Raw genomic sequence first — 27956 nt, forward strand, 5'->3', positions numbered from 1 at the left:
GTGGATGGATGGAGGGAGGGATTGGTTCATGGATGGATGGAGGGATTGGTGCATGGATTGGTGGATGGATGGAGGGATTGGTTCATGGATTGGTTCATGGATGGAGGGAGGGATTGGTTCATGGATTGGTGGATGGATGGAGGGATTGGTGCATGGAGGGAGGGATTGGTTCATGGATTGGTGGATGGAGGGAGGGAGGGAGGATTGGTGCATGGATTGGTGGATGGAGGGAGGGAGGGATTGGTTCATGGACAGACTGACTGATAGATTGATTTATTTGGTTGGTTGATTGTTTGATGGGCAGGTCCAACATGTGTCCAGAGAACTGTACTGCCAACAATCATGACTTCCAGATGCACTGCTTTGAAGATACCACCTCCTGCAAGGCCTGCTGTATGCTCCTCAGGTATACACACACACACACACACACACACACACACACACACACACACACACACACACACACACACACACACACACACACACACACACACACACACACACACACACACACACACACACACACACACACAAAAGCTCCTCAGATCCACAAAAAGTTCTACAGCTGCACCGTCGAGAGCATCTTGACTGGCTGCATCACCGCCTGGTATGGCAACTTGCGGCCTCCGACCGCAAGGCACTACAGAGGGTAGTGCGTACGGCCCAGTACATCACTGGGGCCAAGCTTCCTGCCATCCAGGACCTCTATACCAGGCGGTGTCAGAGGAAGGCCCTAAACATGTTCAGATTCCAGCAACCCAAGTCATAGACTGTTCTCTCAGCTACTGCACGGCAGGCGGTACCGATGCACCAAGTCTGGAACCAACAAGGCCCTGAACAGATTCTACCCCCAGGCCATAAGACTGATCAATAGTTAAATAGTACTCTTCATACAGATAGATAGATAGATAGATAGATTGACTTCTCACAATCTCTCTCTCTCCCTCCTCTCTCTCTTTAATCTCTCCCTCTTCCTCTCTCTCTGTCTCTCTCCTCTCTCTTTCTCTCTCTCTCCTTCCTTCTCTCTCTATACTCGCTCCCTCCCTCCTCTCTCTCTCTCTGTCTCTCTCTCAGGGGGATATTCTTCCAGGGGTATCGTTGTAGTCGTTGCAGAATGGCCGCTCATAAAGAATGTCTGGGAAGAGTACCAGGCTGCGGACGCAACTCAGGTAGTACCACTAAAGTGTGTGTGTGTGTGTGTGTGTGTGTGTGTGTGTGTGTGTGTGTGTGTGTGTGTGTGTGTGTGTGTGTGTGTGTGTGTGTGTGTGTGTGTGTGTGTGTGTGTGTGTGTGTGTGTGTTTTCTTTGCCTGTATGTTTTCTGCAGGTGTGTGTAGTGTTGTACACTCAGCGGTGTTGTGGTTTGTATTTCAGAACACTCAGCGACTGTGAAGAAGGTAAGGCTCCTTTCAGAGGCTCTTTATCTGGCAGCGTGTCACTATAGTACTGAGTAATGACTGTGTGAGCTAGGAACACTTTACGGCAGGAACTTGTACAGCTGAGGGGTGTGTACTACAAAGCAGGGTCAATAGCCGGCTAACCTGCCTACATGTTCTGAAATAACAGATGTATTGTGGGGATGGAAAAAGGGGATACTTGGTCAGTTGAACCAATCAATACATTCAACCCAAATGTGTCTTGTGCATTTAACCCCGCCCCTCTGAACCAGAGAGGTTGTGCATTTAACCCCGCCCCTCTGAACCAGAGAGGTTGTGCATTTAACCCCGCCCCTCTGAATCAGAGAGGTTGTGCATTTAACCCCGCCCCTCTGAATCAGAGAGGTTGTGCATTTAACCCCGCCCCTCTGAATCAGAGAGGTTGTGCATTTAACCCCGCCCCTCTGAACCAGAGAGGTTGTGCATTTAACCCCGCCCCTCTGAATCAGAGAGGTTGCTGGGGGGGCGGGGCCTTAATCGTCACCCTGGTGACCAGCTTGAATTGCCTCTCACTTCTCTCTCTCTCTCTCAATTCAATGGGCTTAGGAAACATGGTCTAATTGAGTCAACAACCAGAAACACAAACTTAAGTGAAGCTTTCTTAGTGACAAACAAAGAGGTGTAATGGGTTCCTACTAAATAATATGTCTCATTAAGCTTACTTCATTATTCAATGTCTTACTGCATCAGAGATGGCGTACACAGACGTTTTGTCTTTACAATGTCTTACTGCATCAGAGATGGCGTACACAGACGTTTGTCTTTACAGCCTTCTTCAGTGTTTACAGGAGGTACACTTTTATTTGAATTCAAAACAGCTTTTGTAAAGATCAACAGATGAGCAGCAGCTGGTTCTAATCAGGGTTGACCCTCATCGGCCAATCAGGACCTGTATGCAAATTAGTCACAAAAAAGATACAGAATCATAGGGTATGAGAGGTGGGCACGAAGGACAACTCACAGATCAATCGCCCCCCAGGTGTCCGCTCACCTAAACACGTCACATCAATTCATGAGGAAGTTCATTCCACCTCTTTGTCTGTCTGAATTCACAGGGTTTTTACTCGCCAGACAAGCTACTGGCAGAGTGACATGGCTCCCTTCTGATCAGCTTTCTTAATGAACCAGAACGTCTAGAGTTGTTTATCAAAGTTAGCTGGCTAACTCATTGATCCTGCTTTGTAGTACACCCCTCTGAAGTGTGTTGTCTCTTCTAGTTGATTGTATATCTGTGAGTCTGTTCTAATGGGTAGTATATCTGTGATCTGTGAGTCTCTTCTAGTGGGTTGTATATCTGTGATCTGTGAGTCTCTTTTAGTGGGTTGTATATCTGTGACCTGTCTGTTCTACAGGGTTGTATATCTGTGATCTGTGAGTCTGTTCTAGTGAGTTGTATATCTGTGACCTGTGAGTCCGTTCTAGTGAGTTGTATATCTGTGATCTGTGAGTCTGTTCTAGTGAGTTGTATATCTGTGACCTGTGAGTCTGTTCTAGTGAGTTGTATATCTGTGATCTGTGAGTCTGTTCTAGTGAGTTGTATATCTGTGACCTGTGAGTCTGTTCTAGTGAGTTGTATATCTGTGACCTGTGAGTCTGTTCTAGTGAGTTGTATATCTGTGACCTGTGAGTCTGTTCTAGTGAGTTGTATATCTGTGACCTGTGATTCTGTTCTAGTGAGTTGTATATCTGTGACCTGTGAGTCTGTTCTAGTGAGTTGTATATCTGTGATCTGTGAGTCTGTTCTAGTGAGTTGTATATCTGTGACCTGTGAGTCTGTTCTAGTGAGTTGTATATCTGTGACCTGTGAGTCTGTTCTAGTGAGTTGTATATCTGTGACCTGTGAGTCTGTTCTAGTGAGTTGTATATCTGTGACCTGTGAGTCTGTTCTAGTGAGTTCTATATCTGTGATCTGTGAGTCTGTTCTAGTGAGTTGTATATCTGTGACCTGTGAGTCTGTTCTAGTGAGTTGTATATCTGTGACCTGTGAGTCTGTTCTAGTGAGTTGTATATCTGTGACCTGTGAGTCTGTTCTAGTGAGTTGTATATCTGTGACCTGTGAGTCTGTTCTAGTGAGTTGTATATCTGTGACCTGTGAGTCTGTTCTAGTGAGTTGTATATCTGTGACCTGTGAGTCTGTTCTAGTGAGTTGTATATCTGTGACCTGTGAGTCTGTTCTAGTGAGCTGTATATCTGTGACCTGTGAGTCTGTTCTAGTGAGTTGTATATCTGTGACCTGTGAGTCTGTTCTAGTGAGTTGTATATCTGTGACCTGTGAGTCTGTTCTAGTGAGTTGTATATCTGTGACCTGTGAGTCTGTTCTAGTGAGTTGTATATCTGTGATCTGTGAGTCTGTTCTAGTGAGTTGTATATCTGTGACCTGTCTGTTCTACAGGGTTGTATTTCTATGACATGTGAGTCTGTTCTAGTGAGTTGTCTATCTATGACCTGTCTTGTTCCGACAGAATAAGAAGTCAGCTTCTCACAGACAAGCCAGTACAGGTGAGGATCCCGGAAGTAGAGTCACATTATAGAACTGAATCAAGTTGGGATTAGATTAGAATGGGAACGTTTTTAACTGAACTCAATTCAAATCAAATCAAGGGGCTTTATCGTCATGGGAAACACATGTTAACATTGTCAAAGCAAGTGAAGTAGATAATAAACAAAAGTGAAATAAACAAATAAATTAACAGTAAACCTTACACTCACAAGTTTCAAAGAAATATACACATTTCACATGTCATATTATGTCTATGTACAGTGTTGTAACGATGTACACATAGTTAAAGTACACAAGGGAAAATAAATAAACATAAATATGGGTTGTATTTACAATGGTGTTTGTTCTTCACTGGTTGACCTTTTCTTGTGGCAACAGGTCACAAATCTTGCTGCTGTGATGGCACACTGTGGTATTTCACCCAGTAGATATGGGAGTTTATCAAAATTGGATTTGTTTTTAAAATTCCTTGTGGATCTGTGTAATCTGAGGGAAATATGTGTCTCTAATATGGTTATACATTGGGCAGGAGGTTAGGAAGTGCAGCTCAGTTTCCACCTCATTTTGTGGGCAGTGTGCACATAGCCTGTCTTCTCTTCAGAGCCAGGTCTGCCTACGGCGGCCTTTCTCAATAGCAAGGCTATGCTCACTGAGTCTGTACATAGTCAAAGTTTTCCTTAAGTTTGGGTCAGTCACAGTGGTCAGGTATTCTGCCACTGTATACTCTCTGTTTAGGGCCAAATAGCATTCTAGTTTGCTCTGTTTTTTTGTTAACTCTTTCCATTGTATCAAGTAATTATCTTTTTGTTTTCTCATGATTTGGTTGGGTCTAATGTGTTGCTGTCCTGGGGCTCTGTGGGGTCTGTTTGTGTTTGTGAACATAGCCCCAGGACTAGCTTGCTTATGGGGACTCTACTCCAGGTTCATCTCTCTGTAGGTGATGGCTTTGTTATAGAAGGTTTGGGAATCGCTTCCTTTTAGGTGGTTGTAGAATTAAACAAATGATCTTTCTCTCTTTCTCTCTCTCAGGCTTTCCTAAAATGGAGGTGTGTCAGGAGTACTATGGTTTGCCTCCGCCCCCTGTAGCGTTCGGCCAACCACTGCACCTCTCCATGGGTGATGTCATCGAACTGACAAGAGCCGATGCCGAACTAACGTGGTGGGAGGTGAAACACTCACACACGCACATGCACACACACACACGGTGCAGGCAGAGCATGCTTCCTGTAGTGTGAGTGTGTAGGAGGGTGGAGACTCTCTCTCTCTCTCTCTCTCTCTCTCTCTCTCTCTCTCTCTCTCTCTCTCTCTCTCTCTCTCTCTCTCTCTCTCTCTCTCTCTCTCTCTCTCTCTCTCTCTCTCTCTCTCTCTCTCTCTCTCTCTCTCTCTCTCTCTCTCTCTCTCTCTCTCTCTCTCTCTCTCTCTCTCTCTCTCTCTCTCTCTCTCTCTCTCTCATTTAATACAACCTGCTAACAAGGCCTATTATTCCTGTCAGTAATTCCTAGCGTATTATTGAGTAATACACCATTGTAACATGTACTTTGTAGTAAATCATTTCTGTACAATAATGTGCTCCAGGAAGCACTGTAAGACACCGTGTTGTTCTAGTCGTCTGATTGGTCTGCTGTGTGTGTCACTCAGGGCAAGAACGTGACGATTGGTCAGATGGGTTGGTTCCCCTGCAGTAAGGTCCAGCCCTTCATCTCTGTGAGTACCGCTGACTTTAAACAGTGATCTAGGAGTAAGGCCGGGACTCAATCCGACCGTGGGTTATAAGCATCTTGGTTACACATGGATCATCACCAGTGGAAATATTTCTCTGTGTGTAGCATACATGTTGTTGATTACACATGCCATGTTATAGGTTTAGGTGACACCGTGTCTGGTATTGATATAAATACCTACATACATGTTGTTGATTACACATGCCATGTTATAGGTTTAGGTGACACCGTGTCTGGTATTGATAGAAATACCAACATGTTGTTGATTACACATGCCATGTTATAGGTTTAGGTGACACCGTGTCTGGTATTGATGGAAATACCTACATGTTGTTGATTACACATGCCATGTTATAGGTTTAGGTGACACCGTGTCTGGTATTGATAGAAATACCTACATACATGTTGTTGATTACACATGCCATGTTATAGGTTTAGGTGACACCGTGTCTGGTATTGATAGAAATACCAACATGTTTTATTAAGCGCTTCAGGAAGCATGGGTTGTGTTCTCAAACTGTCTGACCTCTCTCCCCAGAGATCAACTCCTGACCTATCCGACTTCCTATGGTGAGTAATGATACCATTCTATTTACACCTGGTATCACTCATACCGATGTTCTAGATATGCACCACCTGGTATCATTCATACTGATGTTCTAGATAGGCACCACCTGGTATCATTCATACTGATGTTCTAGATAGGCACCACCTGGTATCACTCATACCGATGTTCTAGATATGCACCACCTGGTATCACTCATACCGATGTTCTAGATGTGTACCACCTGGTGGTATTACTCATACTGATGTTCTAGATATGCACCACCTGGTATCACTCATACCGATGTTCTAGATATGCACCACCCGGTATCACTCATACCGATGTTCTAGTTGTGTACCACCTGGTATTACTCATACCGATGTTCTAGATATGCACCACATGGTATCACTCATACCGATGTTCTAGATGTGTACCACCTGGTATCACTCATACCGATGTTCTAGATATGCACCACCTGGTATCACTCATACCGATGTTCTAGATGTGTACCACCTGGTATCACTCATACCGATGTTCAAGATATGCACCACCTGGTATCACTCATACCGATGTTCTAGATATGTACCACCTGGTATCACTCATACCGATGTTCTAGATATGCACCACCTGGTATCACTCATACCGATGTTCTAGATATGCACCACCTGGTATCACTCATACCGATGTTCTAGATGTGTACCACCTGGTATCACTCATACCGATGTTCTAGATGTGTACCACCTGGTATCACTCATACCGATGTTCTAGATATGTACTACCTGCAATCTTAGAAAAAAGGGTTCCAAAAGGGTTCCTATGGGGAGCAGGAGAACCCTTTTTGGTTCCAGGTCGAACCTACCTGGAACCAAAAGGGTTCTATCTGGAACCAAAAATAATTCTTCAAAGGTTTCTCCTATGGGGACAGCCAAAGAACCCTTTTAGGTTCTAGATATCACCTTTTTTCTAAGAGTGTGGTATCACTGCAGGGTTCTAGGTTTGGAAGTGTTCTGTGTTTGAAAATAGTTATTGATAGCAATCATGGGAAGGTTTTGTATTGTTCTAACGTAACTGCAATGGGTTCTAGGTTTGGTCATTTAAGTGATTTGGGTTCTAGGTTTGCGGGGAACATGGACCGGTCAGCGGCGAAGAACCTCCTGATTTCACGGTCGGACGGAACGTTTCTGGTCCGCCAGAAAGACGGAGGAGAGTTCGCAATCAGCCTCAAGTGAGCCCGCCTCCTTGCTGGCCAATCAGAAAGGCGCTGTCTGTCAGCTGGCAATCTTCCTCTCACACACATATTCTTACTCTCTCTCACACACACACTGATTCTCATTCACTCTGTCTCCTCCAGGTTTAACATGGACATCAGACACATCAAGATCACGTCAACAGAAGGCCTCTACCGCATCAACGAGAAGAAAGCATTCAAAGGATTAATCGTACGTCATTCCCCTTCTCTTCCTCTCATCTCTGTCTACCCTCCTCATCTCTCTCCCTCTTCCTCCCATCTCTCTGTCTACCTTCCTCATCTCTCTCCCTCTTCCTCCCATCTCTCTGTCTACCCTCCTCATCTCTCTACCTCTCATCTCTCTGTCTACCCTCCTCATCTCTCTACCTCTTCCTCTCATCTCTCTGTCTACCCTCCTCATCTCTCTTCCTCTCATCTCTCTGTCTACCCTCCTCATCTCTCTCCCTCTTCCTCTCATCTCTCTGTCTACCCTCCTCATCTCTCTCCCTCTTCCTCCCATCTCTCTGTCTACCCTCCTCATCTCTCTACCTCTCATCTCTCTGTCTACCCTCCTCATCTCTCTACCTCTTCCTCTCATCTCTCTGTCTACCCTCATCATCTCTCTTCCTCTCATCTCTCTGTCTACCCTCCTCATCTCTCTACCTCTCATCTCTCTGTCTACCCTCCTCATCTCTCTACCTCTCATCCCTTTTTCTTCTTCTTTTGTAAATATAAACAACATGTTTTACTTTTCTTTTTTGTAAAGCACGTTGGATCTTTATCTCTCTCTCCCCTCCCCCATCTCTCTCTCTCCCCTCCCCCCTCTCTCTCTCTCTCCCCTCCCCCATCTCTCCCTCTCTCTCTCTCCCCTCCCCCATATCTCTCTCTCTCATCCCTCTGTTAGGAGATGGTTCAGTTCTACCAGCAACATTCACTGAAGGAGTATTTTAAGGATGTGGACACCACCCTCCAGACCCCCTTCAACCAGCCTGAACAGAGTGATACACCCTTCAACACACCCTCCCCAGGTACACAAACACACACCACCCTCCAGACCCCCTTCAACCAGCCTGAACAGAGTGACTCACCCTTCAACACACCCTCCCCAGGTACACAAACACACACCACCCTCCAGACCCCCTTCAACCAGCCTGAACAGAGTGACTCACCCTTCAACACACCCTCCCCAGGTACACAAACACACACCACCCTCCAGACCCCCTTCAACCAGCCTGAACAGAGTGACACACTCTTCAACACACCCTCCCCAGGTACACAAACACACACCACCCTCCAGACCCCCTTCAACCAGCCTGAACAGAGTGATACACCCTTCAACACACCCTCCCCAGGTACACAAACACACACCACCCTCCAGACCCCCTTCAACCAGCCTGAACAGAGTGACACACCCTTCAACACACCCTCCCCAGGTACACAAACACACACCACCCTCCAGACCCCCTTCAACCAGCCTGAACAGGGTGACACACCCTTCAACACACCCTCCCCAGGTACACACACAAACACACACACACACTCAAGACTTCCTACAAACCTCAACTTATTTCCTTCCATAACCTCAAATATAAGTACTCTCAAATACTGTATGTTTCAACACACACAGCCACGCTCACCTCTCTCCCTCACCTCTCTCCCTCTCTCTCTCTCTCCTGTAGGTGGCAGTATGCGTTCATTCGGCACAGCTAGGGCCAGGTATGACTTCTCAGCCAGAGACCGTACAGAGCTGTCTCTGAGAGAAGGAGACACAGTCAAAGTCCTGTCTAAGAAGGCTCACAATGGATGGTGGAAAGGAGAGGTCTATGGACGGGTGAGGACCAACACACACAGTACACACACACACAGTACACACACACACACAATCAACACATTCACATGCAGCACATGCAGTAGGATCATCACACATACACCTGTCAAAATGTATGGAATCATGTAGTAACCAAAAAAGTGTTAAACAAATCAAAATATATTTTAAATTCTTCAAAGTAGTCACCCTTTGCCTTGATGACAGCTTTGCACACTCTTGGCATTCTCTCAACCAGCTTCACCTGGAATGCTTTTCCAACACACGAATTGTTGAAGGTCTCTCACACACACTCCTCTCTCTGTCTGTAGGTCTGTTCCCAGCTAACTCCTGTCTCTCTGTCTGTAGGTCGGTCTGTTCCCAGCTAACTCCTGTCTCTCTGTCTGTAGGTCGGTCTGTTCCCAGCTAACTATGTAGAAGAGGATTACTCTGACTACTGCTGATGTCGCCTCATATCTCCACCTGTGTGACTCCTGCTGATGTCACCTCACATCTCCACCTGTGTGACTCCTGCTGATGTTCACTCACATCTCCACCTGTGTGACTACTGCTGATGTCGCCTCACTGTCACACCTTCACCTGTGTGTGAAAGAGACAGTGTGTCCCAATTCAATCCCTACCCCTTCCCTTGGCCCTAACCAGTGCAGTCAAAAATGTGATTTTTACTGTTTGTTTTTTCAACAATATTTCCACACTATGAGGTTGAAATAACACTCTGAAATTGTAGAAAAAGTGATGATAATGTCCTTGTAGCATTTAGAAAACAATGCTTGTAATTTGGTCAGGTGGGATGGAGATTTTGGCCCACAGCATGACATCACAATCTGATCCCATTTTTCTGACCAATGACCAGTCATCTTTTATTTGCATATGTATCCTCCTACTTTGAAGGGGTAAGCAGGGTAGGCTCTAGTGCAGGGATGGGCAACTCCAGTCCCACTTTTTCCCAAGCAAACACAGCTGATTAAACTGACTGTATTCTGAACTGAAGATCATGATCATTGCATTACTGCAGTCAGGTGTCTTAGCTGGGGCTGAAGCTGGACCAATCAGGCCCCCGAGGACTGGAGCTGCCCATCTCTGCTCTAGAGTCTAGACAATCCTATCCGCCAATCGGGGCTGTGTATGTAAATATATTTAAATTTCTATCAACACGCCGACACGATCAGACTGAGCATTCCAATAGCAAAAGGAGGCTCAGGGAACTAAATTATTAAACATTTGAAGTTGTTTTCATGAAATAAACACAGCGATTTATTAGACATCCAGTGATGATTTAAAATTTAAATGACTGCGTGGAGGCGTTAAATGTTTGCCTAGATCTGCAAGATAGAGGCAATATGGTGGAAGCTTTACCACTACCATAGAGAATGATAGAGGCAATATGATGGAAGCTTCACCACTACCATAGAGAATGATAGAGGCCTCTAGTGGCCAAAAGATTGTATTAGCATGGGGCAGCACCATTGAGGGCTTCCACCATTTTAATGTAGTCAACTGGAGGGGACTTCCAACTTCATTGGCTGATCCCTCCTGGTGACCCTGTTGGGAGTCATGTGCAACCCGGGTCATCAGGAGGTATCAGCCAATCGTGAAGAAGAAAATGGACTACTTCAAAATGGCCTCAATGGCACTGCCCATGATGTCACAGACGCCATAGTGGGACGGACACGATGGGGCCTCTTTCCTTCTCTATGACCCCCACTACACACGGATACAGCCCCTTCAGACATGTTAACGTCGAGGCACCCCTGGCTTCCTCCTATGTGTAGAACTCAATGCACCGGTTCAATGTTTCTGCTGTGAATAAAACCTCGGACTTACCACGTGGTCTGTCTCTGTCATGTTAACATTGTATATAGTTAAAGAGCGAATGCCTTTAAAAAGCAACAAATCCCTTTGAAAACAGACATGAGTCAGTTGTTCTGGTGTCTAAATGGAATACAAAGTGTAGGATCATTATGGTCATAAAGTCAGGCTTGTCTAAGACGAAGTGTCACAATTGGTAAATGAAGGTTGGGTTTTGATTTGACAATGACCCGTTTGCCCACTAACATGGGGTGAACCGCTGCGGTGATTGCTCTCTATCCAATAGCATAGATAGACCTGCCAGCAGCCCATGTTACTTAAGACAACACATCGCAATTTTTTGTTTGCTAAGAAATACTGCACCAAACACCTTCATGTAAAATTGTGCAACGAAAACATCCCCAGCAAAAATGAACAAAATACAGATTTTTTGTTGTCTTCAATGAATTCTGAGGAAATGAAATAGGCTTCCGTGTGTACAGCATCTCATGGGGGACAAACATCATTAAAACCAAACGCGTAATCGGCCAGGAAACAACTCCAAGACTGAATCTCGTTTTTCAAACGAGCAACAGAAAAAACACACACGTGCCAATCGGCGTGTTCAGTATTTAAACATACTCTGAAATGACGTTGCCACGAGCAGCACCGCAGCGGAGACGAACGAGATGGAAGCCTTGTCTCTCAGACAATCACACAGAGCAACGGTCTCCCCACCGTTACGACGCGGGAGCCACGGCATCAAAACAGCAGAGAAGTTCAGCCTCCGGCTTCAACGCTCTTAGTTGATGCGGAAATTGACCCACTATGCCGTTTACTTCTACGCCACATCGCTGAGTCTACCTTTAATATCGTTGCAGTTAATATTGTCTAATATTCAGAGGTTCTGTCCCAAATGGCAACAGAACAGGGTCTGTTCTATAGTAGTACACTATATAAGGAACCTCTTACCTAAACAGAACAGTCTGTTCTATAGTAGTACACTATATAAGGAACCTCTTACCTAAACAGAACAGTCTGGTCTATAGTAGTACACTATATAAGGAACCTCTTACCTAAACAGAACAGTCTGGTCTATAGTAGTACACTATATAAGGAACCTCTTACCTAAACAGAACAGTCTGGTCTATAGTAGTGCACTATATAAGGAACCTCTTACCTAAACAGAACAGTCTGGTCTATAGTAGTACACTATATAAGGAACCTCTTACCTAAACAGAACAGTCTGTTCTATAGTAGTACACTATATAAGGAACCTCTTACCTAAACAGAACAGTCTGTTCTATAGTAGTACACTAAATAAGGAACCTCTTACCTAAACAGAACAGTCTGTTCTATAGTAGTACACTATATAAGGAACCTCTTACCTAAACAGACCAGTCTGTTCTATAGTAGTACACTATATAAGGAACCTCTTACCTAAACAGAACAGTCTGTTCTATAGTAGTACACTATATAAGGAACCTCTTACCTAAACAGAACAGTCTGTTCTATAGTAGTACACTATATAAGGAACCTCTTACCTAAACAGAACAGTCTGGTCTATAGTAGTACACTATATAAGGAACCTCTTACCTAAACAGAACAGAGTCTGGTCTATAGTAGTACACTATATAAGGAACCTCTTACCTAAACAGAACAGAGTCTGGTCTATAGTAGTACACTATATAAGGAACCTCTTACCTAAACAGAACAGTCTGGTCTATAGTAGTACACTATATAAGGAACCTCTTACCTAAACAGAACAGAGTCTGGTCTATAGTAGTACACTATATAAGGAACCTCTTACCTAAACAGAACAGTCTGTTCTATAGTAGTACACTATATAAGGAACCTCTTACCTAAACAGAACAGTCTGGTCTATAGTAGTACACTATATAAGGAACCTCTTACCTAAACAGAACACAGTCTGGTCTATAGTAGTACACTATATAAGGAACCTCTTACCTAAACAGAACAGAGTCTGGTCTATAGTAGTACACTATATAAGGAACCTCTTACCTAAACAGAACAGAGTCTGTTCTATAGTAGTGCACTAAATAAGGAACCTCTTACCTAAACAGAACAGTCTGTTCTATAGTAGTACACTATATAAGGAACCTCTTACCTAAACAGAACAGAGTCTGTTCTATAGTAGTACACTATATAAGGAACCTCTTACCTAAACAGAACAGTCTGGTCTATAGTAGTACACTATATAAGGAACCTCTTACCTAAACAGAACAGTCTGGTCTATAGTAGTACACTATATAAGGAACCTCTTACCTAAACAGAACAGGGTCTGGTCTATAGTAGTACACTATATAAGGAACCTCTTACCTAAACAGAACAGTCTGTTCTATAGTAGTACACTATATAAGGAACCTCTTACCTAAACAGAACAGAGTCTGTTCTATAGTAGTACACTAAATAAGGAACCTCTTACCTAAACAGAACAGTCTGTTCTATAGTAGTACACTATATAGGGAACCTCTTACCTAAACAGAACAGGGTCTGGTCTATAGTAGTACACTATATAAGGAACCTCTTACCTAAACAGAACAGAGTCTGTTCTATAGTAGTACACTAAATAAGGAACCTCTTACCTAAACAGAACAGTCTGTTCTATAGTAGTACACTAATAAGGAACCTCTTACCTAAACAGAACAGTCTGTTCTATAGTAGTACACTATATAAGGAACCTCTTACCTAAACAGAACAGAGTCTGTTCTATAGTAGTACACTAAATAATGAACCTCTTACCTAAACAGAACAGGGTCTGGTCTATAGTAGTACACTATATAAGGAACCTCTTACCTAAACAGAACAGAGTCTGTTCTATAGTAGTACACTATATAAGGAACCTCTTACCTAAACAGAACAGTCTGTTCTATAGTAGTACACTATATAAGGAACCTCTTACCTAAACAGAACAGTCTGGTCTATAGTAGTACACTATATAAGGAACCTCTTACCTAAACAGAACAGAGTCTGGTCTATAGTAGTACACTATATAAGGAACCTCTTACCTAAACAGAACAGTCTGTTCTATAGTAGTACACTATATAAGGAACCTCTTACCTAAACAGAACAGTCTGGTCTATAGTAGTACACTATATAAGGAACCTCTTACCTAAACAGAACAGTCTGGTCTATAGTAGTACACTAAATAAGGAACCTCTTACCTAAACAGAACAGTCTGTTCTATAGTAGTACACTATATAAGGAACCTCTTACCTAAACAGAACAGTCTGTTCTATAGTAGTACACTAAATAAGGAACCTCTTACCTAAACAGAACAGTCTGTTCTATAGTAGTACACTAAATAAGGAACCTCTTACCTAAACAGAACAGTCTGTTCTATAGTAGTAGACTATATAAGGAACCTCTTACCTAAACAGAACAGAGTCTGGTCTATAGTAGTACACTATATAAGGAACCTCTTACCTAAACAGAACAGTCTGTTCTATAGTAGTACACTATATAAGGAACCTCTTACCTAAACAGAACAGTCTGTTCTATAGTAGTACACTAAATAAGGAACCTCTTACCTAAACAGAACAGTCTGTTCTATAGTAGTACACTAAATAAGGAACCTCTTACCTAAACAGAACAGTCTGTTCTATAGTAGTACACTAAATAAGGAACCTCTTACCTAAACAGAACAGTCTGGTCTATAGTAGTACACTATATAAGGAACCTCTTACCTAAACAGAACAGTCTGTTCTATAGTAGTACACTAAATAAGGAACCTCTTACCTAAACAGAACCTGTTCTATAGTAGTACACTAAATAAGGAACCTCTTACCTAAACAGAACCTGTTCTATAGTAGTACACTATATAAGGAACCTCTTACCTAAACAGAACAGTCTGGTCTATAGTAGTACACTATATAAGGAACCTCTTACCTAAACAGAACCTGTTCTATAGTAGTACACTATATAAGGAACCTCTTACCTAAACAGAACAGTCTGGTCTATAGTAGTACACTATATAAGGAACCTCTTACCTAAACAGAACCTGTTCTATAGTAGTACACTATATAAGGGAATAGGGTACCATGTGGGACACTCCCAGATAATCAGGCCAGTTAGAGATGGAGACAAATTAAGCTAATATAAATATTTGCTTTTATTTCCAAACAATATCAAAACATTTCATCACTAGAACATTGTCAATGTCTTCCGCAAACCCTGATCCAATGATCAACAAACTCAAGCCTTGTTATTAAATAGAATTGTGTGGTGTGTGTGTGTGTGTGTCTGGTGTGAGTCCTCAGTCTTCTACTGGTAGTACAGCTCCAGGTTCTGCCCATCATGGATCTCATCTGCAGACAGGTGAGTTGAGGAGGACAACAGTGGTGGTGATCAGTAGTCCCACACAAACACCATCCATATGCACAGTGTGTGTGTGTCAAATGTCTCGAGTTGCACAACCAAATCATTTCCCTGGGTTTCCCCTCAATATAATGACCTAAACCAGGAAACTCCTCCCTTTCAAGGCAACACTTCACCAACAGCATTTCTCAATAACAAAAACTTTTGTTTACATTTAGAAACCCACTCCGACAACAACCATCAGATAAAGTGAGGAGGAGACATTACAATGTTGCTGTACGTTTCTCTCTCTCCTTACTATATCTAACAGTAGCAAAACCTGGAAGGAAAGCAGACATGTTGGCTCAGTATCGCCCAGTTTACAGATTCCTCCCTGGTCAGAGTGAAACTGTTGTTCTAAGGGCTCAATAGTTTTCTATTTCCTCTTGGTTAAAAACAGTTTTAGCGTTCTTCGTCGTGAATGTTGTTCTGGAGGCAGCTCTGCAGTGGTCACTAGCTGGCACAGCCACAAAGTCATCCAATTAGGTTTTACACTGTTGAACCTCATGTCTAACCCTAATTTAAACACCAAAAAGCACATTATTGTAAAAAAGCATGAAAACAATATAGCCACGTTTGACTTTGCAGCTGCTCTAAGAGGAAATGGCCCAGTTGTGCCTCCAGGACGAGACTCACGACAATAAAACGCCACCCTGTTGTCAAACAGTGACACTGCACTTCTGAGGGCTCGAAAAGGATACAGTCTCCCAGAGACACGTGGTCCTTGAATATGGTGTACCTGAGAGGAGAAAACAGGAAGTCACAGACGAAGAACACAGTCTAGACCAGGTTCCTTCCTGAACGTTTCAGATAGAAATGACACGATTCCTTATTCTGCATGTCACAGAGGCTTGTTAGTTCTGCACAATACATTTCTACCTTAATATTCTAAAACGTTACCCTGGATACAAATGCAGACTACACAGAGAACAGTCTGAATAATACAGGAGGAAGAGAAGGGAAGTGACTCGTCACTGGTTCGTAGGCTAGGGACTGTTCATTTCTTTCTCACCATTTCTTGAGTACGATCTTGTCCCACCGTGTGCCTGTCTGGGCAGCGATGAGCTTCTTCAGGTCTCCTATAGTGTCTTCTGAGCTGGAAAGGGTTAAGGCTGTACACTTAACACTGATAGAACGACATGTTGGTGGAGTGGGTCTATGCCTGCAACCCTCTGAACGTTCAGCATCTACAGACATCTACATAACCATAACCCTCTAAAAGGGTCTGTAGTCATTTAACCTTTAGTTTGTTGAAAATTATTTATTGCTGATATGAAAGATACATTCCCCTTATGTTTCCAAAACCATTTCGCAACGATGTGTTTTAACGTTCAGAACGAGCGTCTGGGATAAAAAAAAAAAGAGTATGTGGACACCTGCTCGTCGAACATCTCATTCCAAAATCTTGGTCATTAATATGGAGTTGGTCCCCCCCTTTGCTGCTATAACAGCCTCTACTCTTCTGGGAAGGCTTTCCACTAGATGTTAGAATATAGCTGAGGGGACTTGCTTCCATTCAACCACAAGAGCATTAGTGAGGTCAGGCACTGATGTTGGGCAATTAGTCGGCGTTCCAATTCATCCCACAGGTGTTCGATGGGGGTTGAGGTCAGGGCTCTGTGCAGGCCAGTCAAGTTCTTCCAAAACGATCTCAACAAACAATTTCTGTATGGATCTCCTTGTGCACGGGGGCATTGTCATGCTGAAACAGGAGAGGGCCTTCCCAAAACTGTTGAGACAAAGTTGGAAGCACAGAATCGTCTAGAATGTCATTGCATGCTGTAGCGTTAAGATTTCCCTTCACTGGAACTAAGGGGCCAGAACCATGAAAAACAGCCCCAGACCATTATTGCTCCTCCACTTTACAGTTGGCATTATACACCAAAACCCAGATTCGTCGCTCGGACTGGCAGAAAATGCATTTCCACTGCTCTGGGTCCAATGGCGGCGAGCTTTACACCACTCCAGCCGACGCTTGGCATTGCGCATGGGAATCTTAGGCTTGTGTGTGGCTGCTCGGCCATGGAAACCCATTTCATGAAGCTCCTGACAAATAGTTATTGTGCTGACGTTGCTTCCCGAGACAGTTTGGAACTCGGTAGTGAGTGTTGCAACCGAGGACAGACACTTTTTACACGCTGCAGCGGTCCCGTTCTGTGAGCTTGTGTGGCTTACCACTTCGCGGCTGAGCCGTTGTTGCTCCTAGACGTTTCCACTTCACAATAACAGCACTTTCAGTTGACTGGGGCAGCTCTAGCAAGGCAGAAATTTGACTAACTGACTTGTTGGAAAGGTGGCTTCCTATGACGGTGCCACTTTGAAAGTCATTGAGCTCTTCAGTAAGGCCATTTTACTGCCGATGTTTGTCTATGGAGAATGCATGGCTGTGCGCTCAATTTTATACACCTGTCAGCAACGGGTGTGGCTGAAATAGCCGAATCCACTCATTTGAAGGGGTGTCTACATACTATTGTAACAGTGTACGTTACTATCGCCAATAGGCGCTAAATCAGTTGGCGTCTATGACTGGCGTAGGCTAGTCTGTGCTGGAAGACTAGCTATTGAACTTGCATGCTGGTCAGCTTTGTAAAAGGATACTTGCACTTCACCCGGACCTTCTTGCCCAGCCGGTCATTGCAAACCACCTCAATCATCCTGATCCGCAGAGAGAGAGAGACGGGGAGCGTTGATTGAGTAAGCGGTACAGCATGACACGGTGAGCATACGATAAACACTATTTTCACGCCACTTCGATACGTTCGTGACTTTTTCGTAGCAGGTTAGAATTTAAAGCGGGTTAGGATAATTAACGTAGTCGGTTAGGACACTGAGGTTAAGACGGGTTAGCGAAAATGCTCTCCTAATCTGCTAAGAAAATCATTTCGTATCGAAGTGGCGTGAAACAGCATACAGTTTAGCTAACTAGCGAACGTTAGTTGGTTACACAAGTGATGATTACAATACAAGGATGATGTTCCAGCTGCTTGTCATTCCAACTCCAATAATGTAATGTTACTTAGCAGCTAACATAATAGCTAGGACAATCAACGTTGTCATATGGAGTTGGCTAATGTTAGCAGAGCTAGTTAGCTCTTCATCAACAACCACTGAAGATTTCGAACAAAAAAAATAAAGCATTACGTCTTAGATATTGAAGTTTCCTCACATGTTTATTGGTCTATACCATTGATAAAATATCGTATAAGTACAGATATTACCTTATTGATCGCTAGTCGTTCACAAAATGTTAGCGACAATCAGAATCGCTTCAGCCTGCGTAGTCGTAAAGCGTTCCGCTTTGTGTACAACGAGAAAACGCACCAATGAAACATCTAAACGGATGATTGACATTGCTACTTCAAGGCCTCTCATAAGGTAACATATCAAGAGAAGGCGGGCACTGCAATATTCATCTATGCCGTAAATCGACCAGAAATGCTGCGAATAGTTGCAATGAAATAACAAATGCGGTCAGATCAGTCTATAAGGGTATTTTACAGTAGATCAACGGAATAAACCGCCGAAATGACATCAACATACCATTCGATTAAGCCAATGTAGTTTATCATGAGAAATAGGTCTAATGCAACAACAACAAAAAACACACTTATGTAAAAGCAAATCTTCTAGAAAAGTGAAGAACATTCTAAACATGGCTCTTTGACACCTGGCGGACGGAAGGTGCAACAACAGAATCACCAGCAGACGGTTTTCCCTACAGCCGCATTCTACGAGCCACGAGAGGAAAAGAGGAGTGACTTGCACAGTTTTGAAAGCAAGCAGGGAAAATGGCAGACGCCGAGGACGAGAAGCTGCCGTCCGGGTGGGAAAAGCGGATGAGCCGCAGTTCGAGTAGGTAGAGAGCGTTAACTAGTTATATCATCCCAGTCCAGAACAATTTGTCGCTGGTGCACAAACCACTTGCATAGCAAACGATTGTACCGAACGAACCCAAATGCTAGCGTTAGCGGCTTAGCTAAATTACTTAGCTAGTTAGGTTGTTGCGTCGTTAGGTGGTGCCGCATGTTTATTTGTGAATTGTGTTTGATGGTTATTCGTTTGACTAGTGCGTGTATCAAAAGCTATCATCTGGTGTTGTTTAGTTGGCTAACGTTAGCCAGTCATTACCATCATGTCTAACCCAGCAAGCTAGCTAGCTAAACTAGCAACGGCGCATGCATGTTTTGACGAATGTTCAACTGCATTGGACAGTAACTTATTTCATTATCAAACTATTTTTAGGGACATGTGTATTGGAAGATAGACTATTGTATGGGGTGTCGTCATTCATATTCATTCATTTCACACCCAGCTCGCGAAGTAGCAGAAAATAACAAGGCCCATAACAATGACGTAATTTTGTCCCGCGTCTTGGGACCATTCCGACACCTGTGTTAGGATGGCAGGCGCCTGCCCAGTGAGCAGAAGTTAAATATCTATTTTCTCAACGCCTTCAGCACAATATCATTAAAAGTTGGTGAAGACGACTAACTGAGATTAGTTCTGTCCATTCCACGACTAAAGCAAGATGCTTTTTTCTGTATAGATTAATGCTTTTATCTGTGTAGATTTATTGCTTTTATCTGTGTAGTTTAATGCTTTTATCTGTGTAGATTAATGCTTTTATCTGTGTAGATTAATGCACATGAAGGAAAGGAAGCTTCAGTAGACTTTAGTTGTAGCATCGCCTCCCTCTTTCTCATCCCCCAAACCAACACCTCTCCTCTCTCTTCCCCTACTCCTGTCCTCTTTCTCCCTCTCCCTCCCCGTCCTTTCTCTCCCTCCCCTACCTCTTTCTTTCCCTCCCCCATCCTCTTTCTCTCCCTTCCCGTCCTCTTTCCCTCTCTCCCTCCCTTCTCCCCCACCCCCCCCTCTCTTCCTCCCCCCTCTCTCCCACCCTCCTCCCCATCCTCTTTCTCCCTCCTCCCCCCATCCTCCTCCCTTTCCTAGGTAGAGTGTACTACTTTAACCACATCACCAATGCCAGCCAGTGGGAGCGTCCTGTGGGGTCAGGTAGGTCGCCCAGCAGCTAAGGGGATGGACCTGTAGCTGAAAGGTCACGGTTAGAATCCCTGGTGGGGCACTGTAAAACTGATCTGGGGGGGTGCTGGCCCTTAACCCAACAACATGCTCTCCATCCAGGGGCGCTGCACTCTGGTTTGACCCTGTGCTGCTCTACTGTGTGTGAAGTGTGCTGCTCCTCTCTACTGTGTGTGACGTGTGCTGCTCCTCTCTACTGTGTGTGAAGTGTGCTGCTCCTCTCTACTGTGTGTGAAGTGTGCTGCTCCTCTCTACTGTGTGTGAAGTGTGCTGCTCCTCTCTACTGTGTGTGAAGTGTGCTGCTCCTCTCTACTGTGTGTGAAATGTGCTGCTCCTCTCTACTGTGTGTGAAGTGTGCTGCTCCTCTCTACTGTGTGTGACGTGTGCTGCTCCTCTCTACTGTGTGTGAAGTGTGCTGCTCCTCTCTACTGTGTGTGAAGTGTGCTACTCCTCTCTACTGTGTGTGAAGTGTGCTGCTCCTCTCTACTGTGTGTGAAGTGTGCTGCTCCTCTCTACTGTGTGTGAAGTGTGCTGCTCCTCTCTACTGTGTGTGAAGTGTGCTGCCCCTCTCTACTGTGTGTGAAGTGTGCCCCTCTACTGTGTGTGAAGTGTGCTGCTCCTCTACTGTGTGTGAATTGTGCTGCCCCTCTACTGTGTGTGAAGTGTGCTGCTCCTCTACTGTGTGTGAATTGTGCTGCCCCTCTCTACTGTGTGTGAAGTGTGCTGCCCCTCTCTACTGTGTGAAGTGTGCTGCTCCTCTCTACTGTGTGTGAAGTGTGCTGCTCCTCTCTACTGTGTGTGAAGTGTGCTGCTACTCTACTGTGTGTGAAGTGTGCTGCTCCTCTCTACTGTGTGTGACGTGTGCTGCTCCTCTACTGTGTGTGAAGTGTGCTGCTCCTCTCTACTGTGTGTGACGTGTGCTGCCCCTCTCTACTCTGTGACGTGTGCTCCTCTCTACTGTGTGTGAAGTGTGCCCCTCTCTACTGTGTGTGAAGTGTGCTGCCCCTCTCTACTGTGTGTGAAGTGTGCTGCCCCTCTCTACTGTGTGTGAAGTGTGCTGCCCCTCTCTACTGTGTGTGAAGTGTGCTGCCCCTCTCTACTGTGTGTGAAGTGTGCTGCCCCTCTACTGTGTGTGAAATGTGCTGCTCCTCTACTGTGTGTGAAGTGTGCTGCACCTCTACTGTGTGTGAAGTGTGCTGCACCTCTACTGTGTGTGAAGTGTGCTGCACCTCTACTGTGTGTGAAGTGTGCTCCTCTCTACTGTGTGTGAAGTGTGCTGCTACTCTACTGTGTGTGAAGTGTGCTGCCCCTCTACTGTGTGTGAAGTGTGCTGCTCCTCTCTACTGTGTGTGAAGTGTGCTGCCCCTCTACTGTGTGTGAAGTGTGCTGCCCCTCTACTGTGTGTGAAGTGTGCTGCCCCTCTACTGTGTGTGAAGTGTGCTGCTCCTCTCTACTGTGTGTGAAGTGTGCTGCTCCTCTACTGTGTGTGAAGTGTGCTGCTCCTCTACTGTGTGTGAAGTGTGCTGCCCCTCTCTACTGTGTGTGAAGTGTGCTGCCCCTCTACTGTGTGTGAAATGTGCTGCTCCTCTACTGTGTGTGAAGTGTGCTGCACCTCTACTGTGTGTGAAGTGTGCTGCACCTCTACTGTGTGTGAAGTGTGCTCCTCTCTACTGTGTGTGAAGTGTGCTGCTACTCTACTGTGTGTGAAGTGTGCTGCCCCTCTACTGTGTGTGAAGTGTGCTGCTCCTCTCTACTGTGTGTGAAGTGTGCTGCCCCTCTACTGTGTGTGAAGTGTGCTGCCCCTCTACTGTGTGTGAAGTGTGCTGCCCCTCTACTGTGTGTGAAGTGTGCTGCTCCTCTCTACTGTGTGTGAAGTGTGCTGCTCCTCTACTGTGTGTGAAGTGTGCTGCTCCTCTACTGTGTGTGAAGTGTGCTGCCCCTCTACTGTGTGTGAAGTGTGCTGCTCCTCTCTACTGTGTGTGAAGTGTGCTGCTCCTCTACTGTGTGTGAAGTGTGCTGCTGTTTGGGGGGATGAGAAGAAGACTGTTTGTTGTAGCATCATATGCACAATGAAGTTGTATTGTTCGTGAGGGAAGTGGACAATAAATTGTTTTGTGTTGTAGGGGATGGGAGGGGACAATAAAGTTGTGACGGGAGGGGACAATAAAGTTGTATTGAATTGTAGGTGATGGGAGTGGCGAGCCAGACAAGGTGCGTTGTTCCCACCTCCTGGTGAAGCACAGCCAATCGCGTCGCCCGTCCTCCTGGAGGGAGGAGAACATCACACGCTCCAAAGACGAGGCCCTCGACCTCATACAGAGTGAGTAGCTGGGGAACGAGTTGGTGTGACAACATTTAATCAAACATTTGACTGTCTCTGTGTTGAGAGAGATGGTGTGAGACGGTTTGATAAACTATGTGCATGTTAAATCAGATGTTATTGGTCACATACACATGGTTATCAGATGTTATTGGTCACATACACATGGTTAGCAGATGTTATTGGTCACATACACATGGTTAGCAGATGTTATTGGTCACATACACAGGGTTAGCAGATGTTATTGGTCACATACACACGGTTAGCAGATGTTATTGGTCACATACACATGGTTAGCAGATGTTATTGGTCACATACACATGGTTAGTAGATGTTATTGGTCACATACACATGGTTATCAGATGTTATTGGTCACATACACACGGTTAGTAGATGTTAATGGTCACATACACATGGTTATCAGATGTTATTGGTCACATACACATGGTTATCAGATGTTATTGGTCACATACACATGGTTATCAGATGTTATTGGTCACATTCACATGGTTATCAGATGTTATTGGTCACATACACATGGTTATCAGATGTTATTGGTCACATACACATGGTTATCAGATGTTAATGGTCACATACACATGGTTATCAGATGTTAATGGTCACATACACATGGTTATCAGATGTTATTGGTCACATACACATGGTTATCAGATGTTAATGGTCACATACACAGGGTTAGCAGATGTTATTGGTCACATACACATGGTTAGCAGATGTTATTGGTCACATACACATGGTTAGCAGATGTTATTGGTCACATACACATGGTTAGCAGATGTTATTGGTCACATAGCAGATGTTATTGGTCACATACACATGGTTAGCAGATGTTATTGGTCACATACACATGGTTAGCAGATGTTATTGGTCACATACACATGGTTAGCAGATGTTATTGGTCACATACACATGGTTAGCAGATGTTATTGGTCACATAGCAGATGTTATTGGTCACATACACAGGGTTAGTAGATGTTATTGGTCACATACACAGGGTTAGTAGATGTTATTGGTCACATAGACACGGTTAGTAGATGTTATTGGTCACATAGACACGGTTAGTAGATGTTATTGGTCACATGCACATGGTTAGCAGATGTTAATGGTCACATACACATGGTTAGTAGATGTTATTGGTCACATACACATGGTTAGTAGATGTTATTGGTCACATACACATGGTTAGTAGATGTTATTGGTCACATACACATGGTTAGCAGATGTTATTGGTCACATACACATGGTTAGTAGATGTTATTGGTCACATACACAGTGTTCAGCAGATGTTATTGGTCACATACACAGGGTTAGCAGATGTTATTGGTCACATACACAGGGTTAGCAGATGTTATTGGTCATACACAGGGTTAGCAGATGTTATTGGTCACATACACAGGGTTAGCAGATGTTATTGGTCACATACACAGGGTTAGCAGATGTTATTGGTCACATACACAGGGTTAGCAGATGTTATTGGTCACATACACAGGGTTAGCAGATGTTATTGGTCACATACACACGGTTAGCAGATGTTATTGGTCACATACACAGGGTTAGCAGATGTTATTGGTCACATACACAGGGTTAGCAGATGTTATTGGTCACATACACAGGGTTAGCAGATGTTATTGGTCACATGCACACGGTTAGCAGATGTTATTGGTCACATACACATGGTTAGCAGATGTTATTGGTCACATACACAGGGTTAGCAGATGTTATTGGTCACATACACACGGTTAGCAGATGTTATTGGTCACATACACAGGGTTAGCAGATGTTATTGGTCACATACACAGGGTTAGCAGATGTTATTGGTCACATACACAGGGTTAGCAGATGTTATTGGTCACATACACAGGGTTAGCAGATGTTATTGGTCACATGCACACGGTTAGCAGATGTTATTGGTCACATACACATGGTTAGCAGATGTTATTGGTCACATGCACACGGTTAGCAGATGTTATTGGTCACATACACATGGTTAGCAGATGTTATTGGTCACATACACATGGTTAGCAGATGTTATTGGTCACATACACATGGTTAGCAGATGTTATTGTGAGTGTAGCGAAATGCTTGTGCTTCTAGTTCCGACAGTGCAGCAATATCTAACAAGTAATATCTAACAATTCCCAACAATGACCTTATACACACAGATCTAAGTAAAGGAATGGAATATATACGTATAAATATATGTGCATGTATCTGTGTGTTGAGAGAGATGGTGTTGCAGTGTGTGTTATTAACATGTTGCACTGTGTGTTTGTTAACATGTTGCAGTGTGTGTGTTTGTTAACATGTTGCAGTGTGTGTGTTTGTTAACATGTTGCAGTGTGTGTGTTATTAACATGTTGCAGTGTGTGTGTTATTAACATGTTGCAGTGTGTGTTATTAACATGTTGCACTGTGTGTGTTATTAACATGTTGCAGTGTGTGTTATTAACATGTTGCACTGTGTGTTTGTTAACATGTTGGCATGCGTGTAAATGTGTTATTAACATGTTGCAGTGTGTGTATGTGTTAACATGTTGTAGTGTAAGTGTTATATAACATGGTGTGTATTTAACATGTTGTAGAGTACATAGAGCAGATGCAGTCAGGAGAGGAGGAGTTTGAGGCTCTGGCCTCTCAGTTCAGTGACTGCAGCTCCGCACGCAACGGAGGAGACCTGGGACTGTTCGGCAGAGGTAACACACACACACACACACACACACACACACACACACACACACACACGCGGTCAAATGGAAACTATACACATACACACACACACACACACACACGCGGTCAAATGGAAAATATACTATACACACACACACGCGGTCAAATGGAAAATATACTATACACACACACACACGCGCGGTCAAATGGAAAATATACTATACACACACACACACACACACACACACACACACACACACACACGGTCAAATGGAAAATATACTATACACACACACACACACACACACACACACACACGGTCAAATGGAAAATATACTATACACACACACACACACATGGTCAAATGGAAAATATTCTATACACACACACACTGTCAAATGGAAAATATACTATACACACACACACACACACACACTGTCAAATGGAAAATATACTATACACACACACACACACAGACACACACGGTCAGATGGAAAATATACTATACACACACACACAGACACACACGGTCAGATGGAAAATATACTATACACACACACACACACACGGTCAAATGGAAAATATACTATACACACACACACACACGGTCAAATGGAAAATATACTATACACACACACACACACGGTCAAATGGAAAATATACTATACACACACACACACACGGTCAAATGGAAAATATACTATACACACACACACACACGGTCAAATGGAAAATATACTATACACACACACACACGGTCAAATGGAAAATATACTATACACACACACACACGGTCAAATGGAAAATATACTATACACACACACACACACGGTCAAATGGAAAATATACTATACACACACACACGGTCAAATGGAAAATATACTATACACACACACACACACGGTCAAATGGAAAATATACTATACACACACACACACACGGTCAAATGGAAAATATACTATACACACACACACACACACACACACGGTCAAATGGAAAATATACTATACACACACACACACACATGGTCAAATGGAAAATATACTATACACACACACACACACACACACACGGTCAAATGGAAAATATACTATACACACACACACACACGGTCAAATGGAAAATATACTATACACACACACACACACACGGTCAAATGGAAAATATACTATACACACACACACACGGTCAAATGGAAAATATACTATACACACACACACACGGTCAAATGGAAAATATACTATACACACACACACGGTCAAATGGAAAATGTACTATACACACACACACACACACACACACTCGGTCAAATGGAAAATATACTATACACACACACACACACGGTCAAATGGAAAATATACTATACACACACACACACACACACGGTCAAATGGAAAATATACTATACACACACACACACACACACGGTCAAATGGAAAATATACTATATACACACACACACACACACACACACACGGTCAAATGGAAAATATACTATACACACACACACACACACGGTCAAATTGAAAATATACTATACACACACACACACGGTCAAATGGAAAATATACTATACACACACACACACACACACACGGTCAAATGGAAAATATACTATACACACACACACACACGGTCAAATGGAAAATATACTATACACACACACACACACGGTCAAATGGAAAATATACTATACACACACACACGGTCAAATGGAAAATATACTATACACACACACACACACACACACACGGTCAAATGGAAAATATACTATCCAGTCTCACGCACAAGCATGCAATCACAGACCGGCACAAAGTCATGTTTTCCAGGTATTTCCTGTTTTAGTTGTGATAGAAGAGTTTGTGTGTTTCAGGTCAGATGCAGAAGCCGTTTGAGGATGCGTCCTTTGCTCTGAAGGTGGGAGACATGAGTGGTCCGGTGTTCACCGATTCTGGAGTTCACGTCATCCTCCGCACGGGATAGAGACAAGCTCTGACCCCTTGAATACCCCCATCTCCCCCTGAATACCCCCATCTCCCCCTGAATACCCCCATCTCCCCCTGAATACCCCCATCTCCCCTGAATACCCCCATCTCCCCCTGAATACCCCCATCTCCCCCTGAATACCCCATCTCCCCCTGAATACCCCCATCTCCCCCTGAATACCCCCTGAACACCCCCGTCTCCCCCTGAATACCCCTGTCTCCCCCTGAATACCCCCATCTCCCCCTGAATACCCCCTGAACACCCCCGTCTCCCCCTGAATACCCCTGTCTCCCCCTGAATACCCCCGTCTCCCCCTGAATACCCCCGTCTCCCCCTGAATACCCCCGTCTCCCCCTGAATACCCCCGTCACCCCTGAATACCCCCGTCACCCCCTGAATACCTCCTCCACCCCTCCTACCTCCCACCCCCCCTCTTGTCCTCCCTACTCCCCTTAGAAGCCATCCCTTCCACCTCAAATACCCCCCACCCCACCCACCGTTCTGT

The 27956-nt window shown here is 44.1% G+C and overlaps 3 protein-coding genes across 9 annotated transcripts in view; 2 read left to right on the forward strand and 1 right to left on the reverse strand.

Annotated features, from left to right (window-relative positions):
• Positions 1–11075, forward strand: part of LOC120019806 (proto-oncogene vav-like) — a 57820-nt gene extending 46745 nt beyond the window's left edge. For 5 of the 6 annotated variants that reach the window (XM_038963233.1, XM_038963254.1, XM_038963227.1 and 2 more), the window contains 12 exons: positions 305–406; positions 1075–1169; positions 1373–1395; positions 3897–3933; positions 4964–5100; positions 5573–5638; positions 6194–6225; positions 7314–7424; positions 7551–7638; positions 8332–8455; positions 9107–9258; positions 9642–11075. In XM_038963233.1, the coding sequence (XP_038819161.1) occupies positions 305–406; positions 1075–1169; positions 1373–1395; positions 3897–3933; positions 4964–5100; positions 5573–5638; positions 6194–6225; positions 7314–7424; positions 7551–7638; positions 8332–8455; positions 9107–9258; positions 9642–9695 (1021 nt within the window). In that variant the 3' untranslated portion in view covers positions 9696–11075. The remainder of the gene's footprint in view (positions 1–304; positions 407–1074; positions 1170–1372; positions 1396–3896; positions 3934–4963; positions 5101–5572; positions 5639–6193; positions 6226–7313; positions 7425–7550; positions 7639–8331; positions 8456–9106; positions 9259–9641) is intronic. The other variant, XM_038963239.1, reaches the window with a different exon arrangement.
• A 4073-nt stretch (positions 11076–15148) lies between these two features.
• Positions 15149–18766, reverse strand: LOC120019900 (ubiquitin-like protein 5). Its single transcript, XM_038963314.1, has 5 exons — positions 18636–18766; positions 18016–18072; positions 16430–16513; positions 16119–16156; positions 15149–15368 (listed from the first exon to the last, which is right to left on the reverse strand). Exons 2-5 carry the CDS (start codon positions 18069–18071, stop codon positions 15325–15327), a joined length of 222 nt encoding a protein of 73 aa, XP_038819242.1. The 5' UTR covers position 18072; positions 18636–18766; the 3' UTR covers positions 15149–15324.
• Positions 18767–18912: 146 nt separating this feature from the next.
• Positions 18913–27487, forward strand: LOC120019882 (peptidyl-prolyl cis-trans isomerase NIMA-interacting 1-like). Of its 2 annotated transcripts, XM_038963297.1 has the most exons (5): positions 18933–19269; positions 20368–20430; positions 22643–22777; positions 25381–25491; positions 27339–27487. In XM_038963297.1, exons 1-5 carry the CDS (start codon positions 19206–19208, stop codon positions 27446–27448), a joined length of 483 nt encoding a protein of 160 aa, XP_038819225.1. In that variant the 5' UTR covers positions 18933–19205; the 3' UTR covers positions 27449–27487. The 2 variants fall into 2 exon arrangements, with proteins under 2 accessions (XP_038819231.1, XP_038819225.1); XM_038963303.1 differs by lacking the exon at positions 20368–20430 and having other exon boundaries at positions 18913–19269.
• Positions 27488–27956: the final 469 nt, after the last annotated feature.

Source organism: Salvelinus namaycush, chromosome 2 (assembly GCF_016432855.1).
Source record: "Salvelinus namaycush isolate Seneca chromosome 2, SaNama_1.0, whole genome shotgun sequence".
In the NCBI taxonomy this organism is placed as follows: Eukaryota; Metazoa; Chordata; class Actinopteri; order Salmoniformes; family Salmonidae; genus Salvelinus; species Salvelinus namaycush.